The sequence below is a fragment of the Nelumbo lutea genome, chromosome 4 (genome assembly GCF_056320005.1).
Source record: "Nelumbo lutea isolate HS-2025 chromosome 4, American lotus-T2T, whole genome shotgun sequence".
Classification (NCBI taxonomy): domain Eukaryota; kingdom Viridiplantae; phylum Streptophyta; class Magnoliopsida; order Proteales; family Nelumbonaceae; genus Nelumbo; species Nelumbo lutea.
The window spans coordinates 88,171,525-88,192,896 of record NC_142687.1 but is presented as its reverse complement, the minus strand read 5'-3'; the positions used below and the strand labels follow the sequence as shown (position 1 = coordinate 88,192,896).

Below are 21,372 nucleotides of genomic sequence, written 5' to 3'. Positions count from 1 at the left end.
AAAATATAGAGCATCCAAAGATCCAATGTAAAAAATAGCAAGGAAGACACTTGCATTTGTATGTGATTCTTGTTGGAAAAGATGATTAGTTGGAGATGAGTTTCTGGTCGTTGTCCATTCATTGTCCCACTTTCAACTTTTGTCGCTTTGGGTTTGCAGTGGTAGAAGGTTCAATGACTGAAGATTTGAGGTTAGGGCTTAGAGAGTTGGGAGTTTACAATTATGTGTGAAATGACAATGTTGCCTTTTTTCTCTCATGTGTGAACATTGTGCATGTGTTTTATAAATAATGGGGAATCTCCCTCAATAAAAACTCTTCTTGATAATGTGTAATTTCATAAAAGAATACAATTTTACTATTATGACATTTTAACATTATTTATTAAACTTGGTATATTTTAAATTTGTAACTTTTTACATGACTATTAACGAGATGATAATATAAGTTTATTAAGTTATGGATGCATATTTTATTTATTCTACCATCTGCTAGTATTTCTTGCACACGTGCATATAACATGTGTATTATTGTAAATAAAAGATGATGCTATTTAAACCTCGTAGTACAAATAAGCCTGGCTCGAGATGAGTTCGGCTGGTGCAATCAAGGAACACCATGTACAAGTTAGCTATGCTCATGCAAAAAAAATTTCTACAAAATAAAACCTGTACAGAAGGATTCGTTAAATGTGAGAATTCACCTCCGTATAGAAAGAACAATGGCGTTTAAAAAAAATGGCGCTCTGAAATCCATACACCAAGAATGTAAGAGATAAAGGTAAGGAGGGGTGGAAGAATGAAACGCCCAAACCAAATGTGTAGTGTAGTGTAACCTATATTCTTTTTTGGCTATTCCTTTATCCTCTCCCATTCAAGACGACTGGCCGTCTACCAAGGCCACAAGTTGCAATGAATCTGGCATTATTCCATTCCTGCCTTTCGTAGTATCCCTAGGCTTGGGATGAGCTTTCTGAAAGAAGAGAATTGTTCAAGCATGAAAGCTATACAACACCTCATTGTGGCTCATTTGTACCATCAAAGCTACCTGCAGCAGTGTTTGCTCGCTTTCTTTCTCTCCAATTCTCACCCCATACTTTGGCCTCTGCAACTGCACGTTCTCTATCAAAATCTCGGTTATAATTCCTTGGTGTTTCCCTTGCTTTTCCGGCATGAACAGGGCTGTCTCTTTGGGATTCTTGCTTTTCTAATTCATCAAAGCCCCACTTCCTCCCAGACCCACCACTTGTTTCCCCCCTGCCAACCTCTGCACCAAAACTCATTCCCCTAGCAGGATCTCTCTGTCTGAAATCGGGTGAATTCTGATGAGGGGATTGTAGGCCATGCCACCCGGCACGTCCAACTTCATCTAGGCCATCAGCTCCACTAGTGAGGTTCCTTTTGTCATCTCCATCTCTTAGAACGGATGAACCTACCCTGTTGCTTTGTGTGGAGGCTGTATTTGGGTCGTAGCTTTGGGAAGCCAGATATGACAATGCAGTCACAACATCCCCTATGAGAGGCCTTGTAGCAGCTTGCTCTTGTAAACACATGGCTGCAACAGCAAGGGCTTGGTAAAGTCCTCGCATTGGGTAACGTCCTTGCAATAGTGGATCAGCCATCTTTGGAAACTTCCTACGGTCCTTGAATAGTGGCCGGGCCTGTAAACCCAGATGTCAGGAGATGAAAAATGAATATATATATATATATATATATATTTAATTTTGAAATGCATAATCTTTTGCAAAAAGTAATCAGATTTTGTTTTTTCAAAGTAAAAAACATGAGTACAAGAACAGTGAGAAGAAAAGAGAAAAATTACCCATGCAACAAGATTATGCTCTCCAGGAGCTCGGTTGTTGTCTATAGCCTTTCGGCCTGTGATCAGCTCAAGGAAGACAACACCAAAGCTATAGACATCAGACTTCAGAGTGAGTTGGCCAGTCATAGCATACTCGGGAGCGCAATAGCCATATGTTCCCATCACTCGTGTAGATACATGAGTCTTGTCACCAACAGGACCTAATTTTGCAAGCCCGAAATCTGATAGCTTTGGGCGAAATCCCTCATCAAGCAGAATGTTGGATGACTTGAAATCCCTGTAAATAACAGGTGGGTTTGCTTTGTCATGCAAGTACTCCAAGCCCTTAGCTGCTCCTGCTGCAATCTTCATCCTTGTATTCCAGTCCAGAGGTTCCTTGTCAGGAGGGAGATCTGAAAACAGGGCAATTTACTTCAGTTGATTACTTGATTTTGAAAAGATCCAGTCATTTCATTAGAACTTAACATTTCTATTACAAAAAGGAGTGTAAATTGAAACTTTTAGGACATACAAAATCATGTGTAAAATGTGTGAAGAAATCTAAAATTGACTTCAATAATAATGTTAATATAGGATGATCAGATTCCCAGCATACTACTACAGGAGGAGCTGGTTCAATCTTAGAAAATCATCTGGACAACCAGTTTACTTTTGAACATTAATAATTTACAGTATGTTATCTAATATCAAATAGCTTTAACTCTTTAACTCTACTAAGTGTTCAGAGGACAATTACTCTTCCTGAATCTAATAATAGAAATTGTTACTAACATAGCCCAAAAAGGACATGGGCCTTGGAGAACTACTTTAGGGACCCATAATTTAACAACACACATGGTACCAGACAGAGCAGAATGGTGGAACAGGATTAATCTGGCTGACCCCATATAGTTGACATAAGGCTTAATTGAGTTGATTGAATTGCTTCGGACATGTGCAGAAAAGGCCATCTGCAGTATTAATGAGAAATCTCTCCTCTCTCCAAAAAGTACTCTTAAGAAGTGATCTATATTACAAGTTAAAGGGCCTAGAAGAGGGTTAAGAAGGTCTAATGCATTGTTTCGAATGTCGCCAAATGTTGCTAATGTCGCCCGACATATGTCAATGTCGAGGCTCACCGACATGAAAATGGATGGTAATATAAAAATTACATTATTTCAGTCAACATTTCTGAAACCAAATTGGTCCAAATAACAAAAAAAATGCAGTTTTTCCTATTATGTCGACAGGATGTCGACTAATGTACATTAATAATAGTTCCATTAGTAATTTCTATTTAATATTTCAAACAAAATATTTATAAAAAAGAATTAACAAAATATAAAAACAAAAGAATAAATTAATTACTTTATAATATAAAACATAAAATATTAACTAGTTAGTATTTTTTAAAATATTTATTAAAATCAGAAAATGTTTATTAAATTTTATAATAAATCATATTCTACATTTAATATAAAAAATCAGAATAAATTTAATAAATTTTATACTAAATCATAATTTATTATAAATTTAGTACTAAAAATCATAATAAATTCATTAAGTTTTATAAGAAATCAGAATTTATCATAATCTTAATACTACAAAAAAGAGAATCAGTTTATTAAATTTATAATACAACATAATGTATTATAACTTTAATATTTAAAAAATCAGAATAAATGTATTTCTATTTACTAGTGTGAAATAAATACATTAGAATTTATAATAAATCAGAATTAAAAATAAGAAAAGAAAATATCAGATGACCTTGTAAAAACATTAAAGTGCATAATAAATCAGTAAATCATCATTTACTAATTTGTTATTGATCTTAATTTCTTAGCTTTATATAATGGTTGGGAATAAGATAATAGTCTAGAAATATGTATTCATGCTTCTTTTATCATTTTACAAAATATCTTTGCATATTTCCACAATGTCTCTAATTTTTACAATATTTCCCCTCGACATTTCTGACATTTCCGACATATGTCCTATATTTTGGTAAGCCACATTTCCATCGACATTTTAAACCTTGGTCTAATGTAGTTCAGTAATTTTGCTTTTGCTGAATGTACAAAGATGAATTATGTTAGGTCATTCATCATCATCATCATCATCATCATCACTATCACATCTTGTACCAAGATCTCCTACGTTGAGGCTAGAAATTACAATCCAGCCCTTCCGCTTCCTAATTTGAGTAATTCTTTTACAACTATCCCCCATAAAGCCCTGTTCACCTCTTGTGTTAAGCCAATCTATTAGCTGATCTTCGAGCCAGGAAAATGATACCGCCCTGAATTCCCCCCCCCCCCCAACTACATTCTTTTCTTGATCAATAACAGGAAGCATTTCATTAAAATAAAATATTAGAATACATATTAGGGGACATAAAACATCTTAGCTCCCCTAGGTTTCAGAATAAGCAATCAAGGAGAGAAAAAAGTTACAAATGAGCCCAGAAAACACCATCCCTATGCACCCCTTGCCTAGCTAATCCATCGGCAAATGAGTTGGAACTTTTCTTTACCCAAATACACTTTACATCAATATCCTTAGCCAGCCACTTAAACTTCCTCTTCTCATTGTTGTAGTTCTAGAGCCCAATCCTGTCTTCCTTTAACCAGCCCACTACTATCTCAGAATGAGTTGGCACCCCTTGCTCTTTTTACCCCTTCCATGACTGCCATTACCTCGGCCCTAAGGGAGTCTCCCACTCCAATTGGGCCAAAAAACATGGCTATTATATTCCCTTGTTCATTCCTTAACACCCCCCCAATGCCAGATGGCCCTGGGTTTCCCAAACTGCTACCATTGAAATTCAGTTTGATGAAGCCATGAGGGGGAGGATTCCATGATGAACTTGAAGTCAACTTATATGGGACTGACTTCGCAACTTCCAATTTCGTAGCAGATCATCCACTGAGAAGTCTGTGAACAGCTGCAAAGATTTCAGCCAGTGTATTGCACGTATGTGGATCACTTCTATGACATTTTCTAGATTTCCCTCCTTATCAAAAAAGAATTCTGAAGTTTCTTTCCTCCCAAATAGACCAGCATACAGCAGCCCTAACACATCTCCACATAACCTTTCCTCTTTTTGTTGGCCAGCTGAAGGAAGAAGTAAATAGGTTTTGCACAGTCAGAGGGGGATTCCAACTACACCCAAATGAAGAAGTGAACCATTCCCAAATACCTTTTGCAAATTGACAGGAAATTAATAAGTGGCAACCAGACTCACCATTAGCCTTATAGAGAGCACACCAACGAGGAGATAAACATCTATTAGGTCTCTTTCATTGAAGCAAATCACCTGTGTTGATTCTTTCCAAAAACGCTTCCCAACGGGAACTCTCAACCTTTGGAGGGATAGGTGACACCAAACCTCCTTAACAGGGAAAGACAAGCCAGAAAAGTCAACCGGTTGAACAAGTGTCTTAAGAAAGGAGGCACAAGTGAAGGATCTTGAGGGAGATGGGGTCCAAATTCTACTATCTAACATTCTAACTGTGAGAGGTCTAGGCAAATCCCATCAAGGATGCCCACGAGAGCCATAATATTGTCCAACTCTGTGTCTCTAATAGCTCTTCTTAAACCCAAGTTCCACCCAAAGCCTGAAATCGAGTTAGAAGGTACAAGAAAAGTGGAAATAGGTTCATTTTTAAAAGCAGAGATAGCAAATAAAGTTGGAAATTGGTCTTTCAAAGGGGAATTTCCAACCCAAACCTGTTCCCAAAATTTGATGATGTTACCTAAATGTAAATCATACCTAATCCAAGGAGAGAACAGAGGCAAGACAGCCTGAATTGCTTTCCAAGGTGAAGCTCTTGTGCTCCTAGCCAGAATCCTAGCATCCCAACCATTATCCACAAGCCCATGGATACTAGCGATGATCTTAGCACACAATTTCTCTTTCTCAATGGGGAATCTTCACAACCACTTCCCTAAGAGAGCCAAGTTCCTCATACTGATATTCCCAATACCAAGACCACCATATTTCTTACCTCTACTCACTACCTCCCACCCAAGACCCAACCCTATGGTCCTTTTTCTCCTCCCCGGTTCCCATAGAAAGTCTCTCATTAGCTTTTCCAACTTACTAGCTATTACAGTTGGGATCTTGAAAACTGATAGATAATAAACAGGCAAGTTAGCAAGTGTAGACCTGATTAGGGTGATTCTTCCTCCAAGAGATGAGTAATTCTTCTTCCAAGAGGCAAGTCTCTTCTCAACTCTCTCCACTACTGGGTTCCAAAAGCTTCTTTTATGAGGATTGTCCCCTAGAGGCGAACCTAGGTAATTCAGAGGCCAATTAGACACTGCACACTCCATAATGTTTGCATATTCAAGTATCTCCCTTTCCTCCAATATTAACTCCCACTATACAACTTTTCTCAAAGTTAACTTTCAAATTAGACAATTGCTCAAAAATTTGTATAACAAGCTTCAAATTCCTAACCCAATTCTGATCCCTTCATAGAATAAAATTGTATCATCTGCAAATTACAAGTAAGGGGTATGTCCTCCTTGCCTACCCTCCACTCTCTTGTTAAATTCCTAGAATCTGCTCTAGAGATCAAACTCCCCAGGACCTCCACAATCGAAGTAAACAAGAAAGGAGAAAGGGGGTCTCCTTGTCTTGTACCTCTTGAAACTGGAAAAAAAACTACCAATGTCCCATTAACTAGAACCGAGTAGTGGCAGGTCCTAACACACCCCAGCACCCATTTGCACCATCTATCTCCATCTCCAAACCCAAATCTTATCATTACCTCTAGCAAAAAGGACCAATCTACCAGGTCATAAGCTTTTTCAATATCCAATTTGCAGATCAACCCCTTTTTCCCGATTTCTTAAGATCCTCCACACTCTCATTAGCTATAAGAATCAAATCAGTTATCTGCCTTCCCCTCACAAAGCTCCTTGGTTGTGAGCTATAATAGAAGGGAGCACTTGTCTAATCCTTAGAGACGACACCTTTGCAATAATCTTGTACAAACTATTCACCAAGTTGATTGGTCTATAGCCTCTTGAGCGATTAGCTTCTTTCTTCTTGGGAATCAAGTCTAAGAAAGTGGAGTTCAGTCTTGGGTTAATCACTCCTCTTCTGTGAAACTCTTCGAACACTGACATCAAGTCCTCCTTCAAAATCTCCCAACAATCTTGATAAAAAGCCATTGTAAAACCATCTAGACCTGGTGCTTTTGATCTATCCATAGAAAGCACCGCTTCTTTTACTTCTTCCAACTCAAACCTTCTCTCCAACCACTCCCTATCCTCTACCCTTAACCTTGGCCATTCCAAACCTTCAATCTATACCCTCTCACTGAGGGGACTTGTAAAGATAGATTTAAAATGACACATGAAAGCCCCAACAATCTCATTTTGATGGGATAAGGTTGACCCCCTCAACTTCTAATTTGGAGATGAAAAATTTCCTCCTTCTGCCATTTGCTACAACATGAAAGAACTTGGTATTCCTGTTTCCCTCCTTCAGCCATTTACATCTAGACTTTTGCAGGTTGCTCTTGTTGGCATGCAAGCTTGGGCAGGTCATGCCTGCCTGGCTTGTAACCCTTCAAAAGGGAAGCTTGGTATAGACTATGGCATGAGCCCAGGTGGGCTCACACCATGCCGGGCCAGGCTAGTCATGGGAGACAATTTTTTTAGTAAGATTGAAAAAAAAAAAAAGAAAATAAATTAACAAGATAAACAAATTAAAAAAAATTCTTAAAATTTTATTCCATATGAATTTTGACGTATACAATTGTTTATATATGAAACAATAAAATAAAGTTGAAAAGAATTACAATAAAATTGGAATAAAATAGTATAATAAAATTGAAAATAAAAATTTATATACATACATATGTATATATATATATATTTTAAATATATAAATAATAAATTAATATATGTGGGCTGTGCTAGGCTGCCATTTAGACCATGCACGGACTGTGGCTGGCCCGGTCCACTTTATAGCTCTACTTTCCTATAAGGTTGGCTAGACTTTGGGATCTAGAAGCTCTTGTTGGCTTGTGATTCTACTCCTATGATCTTATATAGTATAGGGACGTACTATTTTATTCCAATTACAATAAAATTTGAATAAAATAGTATAATAAAAAGTTATATACATACATGTGTATATATATACATATTTTAAATATATAATTAATAAACTAATATATGTGGGATGTGCTAGGATGCCATTTGGGCCATGCACGGCCCGTGGATGGCCCGGTCCACTTTACAACTCTACTTTCCTATAAGGTTGGCTAGACTTTGGCGTCCAGAAGCTCTTGTTGGCTTGTGATTCTACTCCTGCAATCTTATATTAGTATAGGGACATATGAGAACCTTGGCAAATGTCGGGTGACCAATCAAAGAACACGTTGAGTAACTAATCATTTTGTTTCCTTACAAATGTTCTCTCTAAATGTCTATAGACAAGCCAATAGACCTGTTTGCCTATTTGTATGAATTTGTCCATACGAGGATGAGCACCATAGTAACTCCCAAATTAACCATATGAAAAAGGATTCTTCAGTTGAGATTTTATCCCTCTCATTTGCTTCCCTTGTAAGCTCTTGTTTCTTTAATTAATAAAAATTTTCTGTTATTGATAAAAAAAATTGCACCTCTAGTTTCATTAAGTTTCACATTGAGGATTGAACAGGTTATACAGCTCCTTATCAATGCATAAAAATACATTATTGTCAATTTGGATGTTAAGCTAGCAAGATACTTCAGTGAACCCAAAAAATGCCTTCAGCTTTCCCAAGAAAGAAAATTAGCTTCTCCTATAAGAAACTTCCAATAGCAGAGAATCCTTTAATCACTTATTTTTTCAGTGTTCTCTTGTTAAGGACTCACAATAATTATTCCTTGACCTTTTTAGGTTGGAGAGGAATCCTCAAAATGTAAACCCCAAGGACTGGGTTTAAGGAGTGGCTAATACTGGTTGTGTTTGGCACCGTGGTGTTGTGTTCCTGTTTTGATTCCACATAAATGCCACATGGGTGATTTAACTTTAAATGTATTTGGTTGGACAGATTAAATTGCAAATTGTCACACCACACTTTGCATTTGGTTGTGTATGTTGGAGCACAACTTGGGTTAATCAGAGTAAACACTTTACACAGCTTCGGACTCAGGCTTTGGGCCAGGCCCCTTCAAAATTTGACAAGAGCCAAACACGAGCCCACCCAAGTTGCACACCCCTATGCGTATCAGCGTATGGGGGTGTTTTAGGGCATCAAAATTCAAAAAGATGTTTCTTGTATTTGGGGAGTGTTCCCACTTCGGTTTTCCCATGTGGCACCTAATGGTGCTTATGTGTTTGAAACTATAAAAAATTATTGTGCAGTGTGTTTTGTGCCAAAACATCTCACTTTCTCAGCAATCAGCTCCCAATGTCATGATTTAATTTTAAGTTCAGAGGTTTTGACTTAAAACACGATGGTACAAAACACCCTTATTGTGTTTGGGAGGAAAGAATCAAGGGAACTCTAAAACCAAGTTTACTTCATTGCAGATTCTAAAAAGACAGTCCTCTTCCTAGTAGCATCATGGGTATTGATGTAAGAAGAATATGTAGCATCTAAGAAGATCCATAGAAACCTTTAATCCATTCTACAATCTTCTCCTTCTATTAGACCTGATATTGATAAGCAAAACCCCTTCCAATGAGCCATATCAAAGGACAGAGAACCTTTTATTTACCCCACAACATCCCACCTGGACCAAAGACAAGCAAACTTATAGTTTCTTCAGAGCAAACAACAAACTGAAAGATCAGAGCTAGATTAAAAATAAAGAGAATTTCAAATTCTCCAAATGAATTGGTAGTTCCATGAAATGTTTATTTTTTTAGGTTAACCATTGTCAATGCTGAGTTCAAACCCCCCAAATGTTGAGAATGAGATGATGAGACTAAGCACGAAAGAATGACATTTCATAAGGATTGGTTTGGATGGCACCATACCTGGCAGCGGATTTTCAGTATATGGTGACTTTTTATCCTTTCATTAATGAAATCTTAAGAACTGTCATTGACAAAAAACTGGCATTTCAAAAGGACTACCAAGAATTTCTCTAAATCAGACAGAAAGTATGTTACATTATCTAAGACGACATGGAACTCTTAGAAGATTAAGAAACTTTTAATGCTAAACTGCTAGTCCTTGAACTGGAGGGCAGAGAAGTCATGAACTTGACACAATCAGAGATACCAATCACTGCTCATTTAACCCCCTTGTTCTAATTGAAAGTTTGAAACCATGTAAATACAGAATATTCTTTTACACCTAGTACCAAGATATGACCAACTATACAGATAAAGGAACAACTTGCAGATATGAATTTGGTAATGGTTATTAGAGATTGTTGGGTGTGTAATTGACTTGATCAGTTGGAGGAGGAGACTGTCAAATTGTTATCTCATGGTTTTCTGGTCCTTGGATCCTGAGACATTTGATTAGGGAAGCAAAGGCTTTGGCAACCAATATGAACTGTTCATTCAATTGGACCTCTAGATATAACAGCCTTGTGGATTCACTTGCAAGGGCAGGGGTAGTAAGGATAGAACTAGTTTGGGGGGCCCCAGTCCCAGTGCTGGAAATGTAATCAAGAAAATTTCCATGCTTAATTCATAGCCAGCCATAGGCTGCAGCATGTTCTCCCTCAATCCTAATATGGGTTGAAAATCTTCTTTCTTTCAATAAAATTCTTTTCATTGTTGGAATCCAAACTTCAGAAGACCACTTTTCGACTGGGAGGTGGAAGAGTGTTTGGAGCTGTTGGCTAAGCTTCAGGCCTTGGAAATCAATTCCTCAGTTGCAGATATCAGATTTTTTTTTTTTTCGAAAAAGGTAAAGTAAATTTATTGAAAGAAATCAGATCCATACAAAGAAGCCGCAAAGAAGGAGCAAAGGCTGAGAACAGACTCTCAGATTACATTACAAACCAAACATACTATTATGGAAAGAGTATAAGATGGGAAGTTCACAGTCAAGTCTATATATTCGGCTCTGATCAGAAATCAGGTGGAGGCCGATCCAGTTAGGGGTATCTGGGGAAACCAGTGCCTCCAAGGGCTGAAGCCTTTGCTTGGATGATTGCTAGAGGATGCATTTTAACTCAGGACAACATTAAGCTCAGAGGCTATCAGTTTCCAAGTAGGTGTGTGCTGCGTTTTGCTGGAGAGGAAAATTTTCTTCATCTAATGCTTCATTGCAGCTTTACAACTTCAGTCTGGTTATACTTCTTCAAGCTGTTCAAGGTGAATAGGTGCTCTCTGTCAGATCCGGCTGATATCTTTAGTTGCTGGCCAAGAATCCAAGGTGGTGTAAAAACTAAGATTTTATGGACCTGTATTCCCTTCGCTGTTTGTTGGGAGATCTGGAAGGAAAGAAACAGAAGAATTTTTTAGGAGAAAAAGAAAAAAATGGAAGAGGTGGTGGCTGTCACCAGTTCCACAGTTATTGGTTGGGTGCTACTACTTCCAGAGTTTCATGGGCTGAAAAAAGAAGATCTTGGTGCTGATTTCTGGACTTCTCTGAATTCACCAAAGGAGTTCTGATGTCTATTTTTCGATCCTGAAAGTTGTGTTTTTGGTGGTTTATGTATTGTCTTCTTTGTATTTAGTGGGGGTGACATCTTGTCACCTAGTTCTGTAGTACTTGCTTCTTTTTAGTAATATTTTTTTTCTTTAATTATCTCCAAAAAATTCATTGTTACGGGAAGAAAAGGACATGATCAGCACTGCTCTCCATGATCAACATTTTGGATGAATAAACAGCAATTTCATCATCAATGCAACAGTATTTGAGAAAAAGAAGGTAATAGGTTAATAGCTTCAATGCAACAATCAATCCCAGGTGTTGTGGGCCCACGCGTAGGATCTTGTCATGGGTCGGTCCATCGGGAGAAACTCCTGTCTTCCCTTGCCCTTGCCCTTGCGTACAGACCCTAGTGTGGCAATCACATGGGTGATTTGTCCAAGAGATCACCCGAACTCTCCTAACACCTTTCTTGGTTGAAAACTGAATGCCTTTACTTCAATTCGTAGCTCCTTAAATAGGGGATTATAGAAGGGAACTCCTTGTTGGATTCGGCTAGGCTAGGGTAATCCAACTTAAACTCAAACTCCTAATTACCTACTCCTAAAGGTAACACAACTCTTACTTAAGATAAGATAAGGATAAGGGATGAGGAATGGAGTAACTGGCGGCGAGCTGGCGAGCAGAGCTGATGTGGTAAGATAAGTGTGGACCCACCATGATGAGCTGTCATGTGGGTCCCGCCCTACTGCTTCTACCGGGCGGCGCGTGCGTTTCACAGTGCTGCTGCCGTGTGGTGCTGCCAGGTAGTGCGTGCTGCGCACTGTCGAGCGGTGCGTGCTGCTGTGCGTGCCGCTGCCTATGGCTGCGCCGCAGTGTGCTGCCGGGCGGTGTGTCCATAACATCACACCCCTCTTGGACTACGAGCTTGTCCTCAAGCTCGAGTTCGGGGTAGGCGCTGTGAAGATCGGTCCAGGGAATCCAGGTGGCCTCAGCCGATGGTAGTCCGTCCCATTCCACTAGAACCTCGAAGGTACCCTAATTGATGCATGATCGTACAAGAGCCCAAGGTTGGAGGATGGGTCTACCGTCCTTTAGAGGTGGTAGGGGAGGCATTTGGTCCGGGGGAGTCCCTGTAAAAGGCTTCAGGAGGGACACATGGAAGATGTCATGGATTCTGCTGTGCTCCGGTAGCTCGAGTTGATAGGCAACCTTCTCGATCTGCCTGCGAACCTTGAAGGGCCCGTAAAATTTTGGGGCTAGCTTGGGGGGGCCTCGACACCTGAGGGAGAGCTGCCGGTAGGGTTGGAGCTTCAGCCAAACGAACTGTCCTGGCTCGAAGGTGACTTTGCGGTGGTGCTAATCATAGGCGTGCTTCATGCGCGCCTGTGCCTGCTGTAGGCGCAAGGAGACTTCGGCCAGGAGGGCGTCGTGATCTTGGAGGCTGCGATCCACTTCTTCTAGCCGTGTTGAGCCTAGTTCGTAAGATAAGAGGTGGGGAGGATCTCGGCCATATACCACCCGAAAGGGAATCATGCCAAGGGAGGAGTAGTAGGACGCGTTATAACAGTATTCGGCCCACGGAAGGCACTCCACCAGCGCCTGGGCTGGTCTCCCACAAGGCAGCGGAGGTACATCTCTATTGTCCGGTTCACCACCTCTGTTTGGTCGTCAGTCTGTGGATGGTAGGCGGAGGAGAAGGCTAGGTCTGTTCCCTGTAGGCGGAAGAGCTCCTTCCAGAAGGCGCTGGTAAAGATCGGGTCCCTGTCACTTACAATGGATTCGGGTAGCCCATGCAATCGGAAGATGTGGCTGAAGAAGGTGTGGGCCACTGAAACCGCGCTGTAGGGGTGAGATAAGGGGAGGAAGTGAGCATACTTTGAGAAGCGGTCCACCACCACAAATATCACCGATTTCCCTCCCACCTTGGGTAAGCCTTTGATGAAGTCCATGGAAATATCTGCCCAGATCTGAGTGGGGAGGGCGAGGGGTTGGATAAGGCCTGCTGGGTGCAAGTTTTCCCACTTCTGCTGCTGGCACGTTGAACAGTTTTGGATGAAGTCCCATACCGAAGCCTTCATGCCCTGCCAGTGGAAATCTGCATGGATATGATGCAGTGTTTTCTGGATACCCTCATGCGTGGCGTTGTGTATGCTGGAGATAAAGAAGGGAATTAAGGGGCAGTTGGTTGGAGGATAAATTCGACCCTTGTACAGTACCAACCCGTCCTGCATGCTCCAATTGGAGTTGGCCGTTCCCGCCTGTATTTTCTTGAGCAGATCGTTCCATTCAGGTGACTGTGGCAGTTCATTCCGAATGTCTTCCAGCAGGGAGTCTCGGGGCTATGAGATTGCATGGGGTAGCATGTCGTCTTCTCGACGGAACAAGGCATTTGCGGCACGGTTCAAGGCCCTAGCCTTGTCTACGGAAGTCGAATCCAAGGAGTTTGCTGACCCAATGTTGTTGTGGCGAGGTGGTGAGCCGTTGTTCCAGCAGATATTTGAGGTTGTAATGGTCCGTCTTGACTATGAAAGATCTTCCCCACAGATATGGCCTCCAGTGCTGTACTGCCTTAGCTAGGCCAATAAGTTCTCCTTCGTAGGCGGGCAACTTAAGGTGGTGGTCGGCTAGCTTGCGGCTGAAAAAGGCGATTGAGTGCCCTTGTTGCTGTAGTATCGCGCCTATGCCGGTGTCGGATGCGTCACACTCCACTGTGAACTCAAGATCAAAGTTTGGCAACTATAGAACTGGTGTGGAGGAGAGGGCTTCTCTTAATTTTACAAAGGCTGCTTCAGCTGTACCGTCCTAGAGGAAGGCGTTTTTCTTGAGCATACTTGTTAGCGGGGCTGCCAGCAGTCCGTAATTGTGAACGAACTTGCAGTAGTAGCCGGTCAGCCCTAGGAAACCGCAGAGGGCCTTGGCGGATTGCGGTCTGGGCCATTCTTTGATGGTCTGAATCTTGGAGTCATCCACAGTGACCCCTTGACCGCTAATCACATGTCCTAAGTAAAGGACCCTGCATTCCCCAAAGGAGCACTTTGACCGTTTGAGGAAGAGCTGATGTTGTTGCAGGAGTTCAAGAACAATTCGCAGATGCTGCACGTGCTCTACCCACGATTGGCTATAGACCAGGATGTCGTCGAAAAATACCAAGACAAATCTGCGGAGATGGGAGTGAAACACCTCGTTCATCAGGGCTTGGAATGTGGAGGGCGCATTGCTAAGACCGAAGGGCATGACCAGGAACTCAAAGTGGCCATGGTGTGTTCTGAAGGCCATTTTCTCTACATCTTCTGGGGTCATTCGGACCTGGTAGTATCCTGATCGAAGGTCTAGCTTGGAGAAGTACTGCGCTCCATGGAGTTCGTCTAACAACTCATCTACGACTGGGATGGGAAACTTATCCTTGACCGTCCGACTGTTAAGCTCTCTGTAATCCACACAGAATCTCCAAGTCCTGTCTTGCTTGGGCACCAAAAGAACTGGGGAGGAGAAGGAGGAGCGGCTGGGGCGGATGATCCCTTGCTATAACATGTTTGCGCACTGCCTTTCTATTTCATCTTTCTACCGATGTGGGTAGCGGTAGGGCCTGACAACAACGGGATCTGATCCAGTTATCAGAGGGATTCGGTGGTCACAAGCTCTGGGAGGGGGAAGCCCCTTGGGCTCCTTGAATACTGCAGAGAAGTTCGTAAGGAGCCTTTCCATATTTGTTGCGCGTGAGTCCCCACCTTGGAGTGTATGTAGCTGCGCCCTTGTTCTTATTCTGGTTCCCTGCCATATGGTCAGGGCGGCGAAGTCCCATAGGATTGGTCCAAGCGTGATTAGCCATTTGACACCTAGGACGATGTCAAATTCGTCCAAGGATAGTACGAATAAATCTGCTTCAGAGGACTCTGTTCCGACCTGAATTCTGGTGTCCTTGCAAATTCCGGGGTTGTGAACTCTTTCCCCGTTTGCCACGGCCACCTGTAATTGTGGCCTTATTTCCATGGGCAGTTCTAACTTGCGGGCTGCCTGTTCGCTGATGAAATTGTGGGTGCTACCTGAGTCTACCAGAATACGGACTGGCCGCTCTGCTATCAATGCTCTCAGTTGCATGGTTTGGGAGGTCTTGACCCCCGTAATGGCATGGAGGGAGATTTTTGGTTCTAATGTAGTAGGTTCATCCTCTTCTTCTTCTTGTTCTTCTACTAGGAGACATAACAACTTCTTACACTTGTGGCCGGCGGAGTACAGGTCATCGCAGTTGAAGCACTGCCCCCTTGCGCGCCGTTCCGCCATCTCGGCACGGGTCAACCGCCTAATGGGGGGTGCAGACCTGCTGCTTCCTATGCTTGACGCTGATCTGGAGGGGTTGCCCGCAGGCAGCCTTGGTTCTCTGCTGGTGATCGAAGAGGAAGTCACTCTTGCTGTCTTCGAAGGCGTCCATGTTGATGTCGGCCGTCCTATACTGAAGCCCCTGTGGGAGATCTGCATCTTCCTTTCGAAGGCACGTGCGAGGTTCATAGCTGTGACTAGATTAGGGGGGTGCTGCATCTCGACGTCCACTCTTAGGGGTTCCACTAGCCTTGCTGTGAACATGTCAACTTGCTGGTCTGGGTGTACCGAGGCTGCTCTGGCGAGAAGGGTTCGGAACTGGCGCTGATAATCCGCCACAGTCCCGGTTTGCTTGAGGTTGATTAGTTTGCCCAGTGGGTTACTTGTCAGCAGGGGTCCAAACCAGAGGAGGCAATAGGATTTAAATTGTTCCCAACTAAGCCCAGGTTCTTCCTGCTCTAGACGGTAGAACTGGAGCTGTGCCTCTTCTTTGAGGTGGAAAGCGGCTAGACTGACCTTGTCTCTGTCATCGGTGCGCTGGTTGCGGAAGAACTGTTCATAGCGGTACAACCATCCCAGTGGGTCTCCAGTGCCGTTGTAGGATAGAAATTCTAGCCGACTGTATTTGGGGATAACAGCGGCAGTCGGGGTGGCCATCTGATGTTTGCCGGACGTTTCTGCCCAATCCGGCCTGTGGCTGTTGTTGGTGGCGGTTCCTTCTGAGTTCCTTTCCCTATTGGCTAAGAATGTCTCCAACAAACGTCAAAGCTCCCAGACATCATCCTTGACCTCACGAACCTCCATGTTGGTCACTGCGAATTTGTGTTCCAGTTCGTGGACCTTGGAAGACAGCGGCTCTTGTTCCCCCATGACGGTAGACTCTGATACCAGAATGTTATGGGTCCGCGCATAGGATCTCGTCACGGGTCGGTCCACCAGGAGAGACTCTTGTCTTCCCTTGCCCTTGCCCTTGCGTACAGACCCTATTGTGGCAATCGCGTGGGTGATTTGTCCAAGAGATCACCCGAAATCTCCTAACACCTTTCTTGGTTGAAAACTGAATGCCTTTACTTCAATTCATAGCTCCTCAAATAGGGGATTACAGAAGGGAACTCTTTGTTGGATTCAGCTAGGCTAGGGTAATCCAACTTAAACTCAAACTCCTAATTACCTACTCCTAATGGTAACACAACTCTTACTTGAGATAAGATAAGATAAGGATAAGGGATGAGGAATGGAGTAACTGGCGGCGAGCTGGCGAGCAGAGCTGATGTGGTAAGATAAGTGTGGACCCACCCTGATGAGCTGTCGTGTGGGTCCCGCCCTACTGTTGCTGTCGGGCGACGCACACCTCACAGTGCTGCTGCCCTGTGGTGCATGTTGCTGCCGTGTGGTGTGTGTTGCTGCCCAATGCTGTTGCCGTGTGGTGCGTGCTGCGCGCTGTCAGGTGGTGCGTGCTGCTGTGTGGCGCTGCCAGGCGGTGCGTGCTGTTGTGCGGTCTGCTGTGCGTGTCGCTGCCTATGGCTGCGCCGCAGTGTGCTGCCGGGCGGTGTGTCCATAACACCAGGCTACTTAGATTAAGTTATCTATAAATAAGAGGTTCAATAAGCTATATCTTGGAGCAACAACAAAAGGCCAAACAAAAAGGATGCTTTTGGGGAAGGGTCTTCAGCCAATATTTGGCAAACTCTGATGAATTGTTACTCTTTGAAACTCCAGAATAAAGTGATCAAAACTACTCCACTTTGGAGATGAAATATTTCCAAGAGATTTTAATATCTTTATTCAACCTCATTATGCATCACCACAAGAAATAGAGCCCAAGAGGTAAATAAAATTTATCTTATACAATTTGACAAGTGTATGTTTGTAGGGATCTAAAATTTGTAGGGTTTAATAGAAAATTTCAACTTGTTGGAAAAGTAATACTACTCATGAGATTCATGATTTCATGTGTGTGCTATGCATATACAGGATTTTCTATGACTCTGTAAACACATGTATGCCTGTTTATGCATGCATACAATAAAAGATATTTATATTGCATCACTTAACAAGTGTAGAATTACCAATCAAAGAAAACAAGCGTAGGACAACAAGGTTTAAGAAGTTTCTATGAGAATATGAGTCAGACTTGCCCATGATGCCATGCAGAAATGCATAGGGTAGATTTTTGGTTGTCTTAATTAATGAGAAAAGACACAAACATATGTTCCTTCCACCAATATATATGTATAGGTGACTTGACTTCCAGAGCTAAGCTTGAGTTTGTACTAGCCAAGAATTAAGATGCATCTACTTGACCACATAATTCGTATACTTGTTTGACTATCCAAAAGCGATATTGCAAAGGATACTTCATAACATTACCACAAATCGATAGGGGGATTTCAGGAAAATGAACCATTGAATATTTACATGCTTTTAACTTTTCCACACCATCCGAAGAAAATGTGCACTATGTTTATCAATATATCAGGATGTACTTAATAACTGTCACGTAGATGGTCATGAAACCTAACCATGTAAGTGGTCCTCCAAAGATCCCAAAGGCATGTACTCATATACAAGGAGACGTTGATCTCCATCAGCACAGTAACCAATCAAGTTAACAAGGTTAGGATGGTGTAAGAGGCTGAGCATGAGAACCTCCACCAAGAATTCTCTGTTTCCTTGAAGGCCATTCCTGTCAAGTTGTTTCACGGCAACTATCTGCAAGGACAATTATTTCACATTAACTAAAAAGCAGAAGATGAGACCCATGGTTAACATTTTTCATAACAATGTTTCATACTGGAAGGTCAAGGTAAAAGATATTCAACATCAATGATTTAGAAAACTAACACGAGGATTTTGTGTGATCAGTAAAATGTCAAGAGGGTCATTGCTTGGTGCAGTGGTAAAATCTCAGGATAACAAGCAAGAGAACATGGGTTTGAGTCTGAGAGTGGCCATGCAAAAAAATGCCAAAGGTTAATCCAGTCCACCCTTCCCCAGATCATGGACATTGATAGCTGGAACCAACACTGGGGAATTGTCCTTACGTTCTGTACAATCAATGAAATATGAAACAGTGCATATACTCGTGTAGTATATCAATCAGCAGAAACATTCAGTCCTAGGCTTCTCTCAATTCCACTATTTATTTCCTGGGCCTTAAAAATTTGAATGGCCACAACTGACCTGTCCGGTGCTCTCCAAGCGACCCTTGTACACCCGTCCAAATCCTCCTTCACCCAAAAGGCACTCTTGCCTAAAGTTCTTAGTGGCAGCGGCAAGCTCTCGAAAAGTAAATGTCTGTGCAGCAATATTTGTAGTCTGCCCATCTTTTGCTGCTGGTGTTTCCCTCTTAGAGTCAGAACTGATCCGAGATTTTGATTTATCTGCATCACCAAGTGTATACAAAATAAGGAAATTATTACAACTAAGAGATGGTGTATGTGAAGTAAAACCCATACAAAATAAGCTGATAGACCCTCCACAATTTTGCATTTGTGACTGTTCTCAATCACCCTAAAATTAAATCAAATGCTACAATGATCTTTCTTTCGGTTCACCAATCTTCAATCACATGACGCTATTGCTATGTTTAGTTTGATAGAAAATAGGAGAGAAATATAAAATTGAGGAAAAGTTCTCAAGGAAATTTGTGAATTTCCATAAGAACCTTCTGTCAAGTCTTTGTTCTTGTAAACAAAACATGGCCTATAGGAGCTTATTTGGATTCCCTCAACATAAACAGTTTATCATAGATTGTCCAAATCAAACTCAGGCTGCATTTGACATCCCTTATTTTAAGGACTTGTCTCCTTTTTGCAGTTAAAATGCCCCTATGAACACTGAGATTTTAATAGCAAAAAGGAGACAGGCCCTTAAAATAAGGAATGCCATATGCAGCCTAAAATTAAGATTTCCAAAATTATCTTTTTTACTTATGGATTAGGTTCTTAGACGTTATTCTGTTTCCTACCCACCAAATAACAAAGTGAAAGCACCTCATTCAAGTTACAAGCTCACCAGTTCATCGGCATTTTCCTCACCTCTGTGTTTACCATATAAAAGAACAATCATTATTGTGATTTAAGTAAGAAAGATACACGATTTTATAGACGAGAAAAGACCACCTCTGTGTTTACCATATAAAAGAACAATCAATATTGCGATTTAACTAAGAAAGGGACACGATTTTATAGACGAGAAAAGACCATATAACGAAAGAGCAATCGATGTTGCGATGGAAAGAGACACGATTTTTAAGACAAACAAAGATCCCCAAAAACAGCTCTTGAAACCAATAGACTAACAGACAGAAAAGAACACTAGCAATAATGGAGAGAAGAAACTGGCAAACTAACAATGCACCCGTGGACATCAAACTTGAAGAGATACAAAAGCCCAACTGGTTAAACCTCCAAAGCAAATAAAAAGAAACGATCAAAATTATCACAATTTTCAACAGCAGCCCCATATTCAAGACAATCAAGACTACATCACGAAACACAAAATTCAAAACCCACAACGTGTCTCAAGCAGTGAAAACTTCTAATAACAAAATCGAAATCATAACACTAAAAGAAGGAAAGAATTACCCGAACCGACTCTGCTCACATGGTGAGACTGAGCAGCTGAACCCTCCTTCACAGAATCTTTCTTCCCACCTTCCTTAACACCACTTTTCTCCTTGCCCGGCGATCCGAAACAGGGGAGACACCCGCCCATCTCAAATCAAATAAACCCAAGAAGAGAGCAAGAAATGGTCGATCTTTAACAACCCCTCCTCTTCATTTCCTCACTACCAACCAGAGAATTCCAAGCTTCATATCTCTCACTCCTCTTCTGGGTGGATCTTCACTCGAACCTTTTCTGCCCTCAACGCCTTACCAATTACCAAACAGCAAAGAAAAGGTGATCATAAGCAGATCAACAAATCCGCGACACTGAAACAAGAAGCGAGGAAGAGAAGGTAAAGGAGAGAAAGAAATAAATATATATAAATAATAAATAGAGAGAGTGGTTAATAGTTGAAAATGAGAGAGAGAGAGGTTAACTAAGTAGTTAATCACTTGATAATTACATGTTTTAACATTTAAGATTCTACGTAATCTTCCGGATTCTATTGAACTGCCATTTTTTATGACCATATTACCCCTGACTACTAGAAAAATTTACGGCAACTATCATCAACGGCCCGAAATGAAATGGAGCCCACCTCGAGTGTCGAGTGTGAACGGGTGAAAAATTAAAATATTTTTTTGGGGGCAGAAATAGAAAGAGTGAAAAAAATTAAAATATTAGATTATTAGTCCCTTTTTTTATTGTGTTGATTGAGATCGGACTCCAAAGCCGTTCGATTTGCGGACCGTAAAAAGGGCAAATGACCCCGTCATGGTCCCTGATCCAACGTCTTTTGATTTATAAACAAAGCTCAAAACAGTAATTGACTACTCGTTATTCGTTAAAGATAATGTGTATTATTTTTTAGAAGTATGGGAAAGAGTAGGTGAGTGTCATAAAATCCAACGGCTGCAGTTTTACTAGGTGATGGTGGAGCCCAGATATGGGGTTTCGAATTTCGATAAGGCACATGTTAAACAAGCGGGGTGGGGGGGGGGGTATCAATGTTACACTGTAGTGTAATGTACATCGTATCGTAGACCCAGGCTGGGTGGCTTCAGACCTTCAGTG

At 41.6% G+C, this 21,372-nt stretch overlaps 1 protein-coding gene across 1 annotated transcript; it reads right to left on the bottom strand.

Moving 5' to 3' along the window:
- Window positions 1–525: 525 nt before the first annotated feature.
- Window positions 526–20,740, bottom strand: LOC148861617 (serine/threonine-protein kinase PBL27-like). The gene is made up of 5 exons (XM_088981929.1): window positions 20,277–20,740; window positions 18,871–19,070; window positions 18,210–18,399; window positions 1,820–2,211; window positions 526–1,658 (listed from the first exon to the last, which is right to left on the bottom strand). Exons 1-5 carry the CDS (start codon window positions 20,404–20,406, stop codon window positions 1,014–1,016), a joined length of 1,557 nt encoding a protein of 518 aa, XP_088838055.1. The 5' UTR covers window positions 20,407–20,740; the 3' UTR covers window positions 526–1,013.
- Window positions 20,741–21,372: the final 632 nt, after the last annotated feature.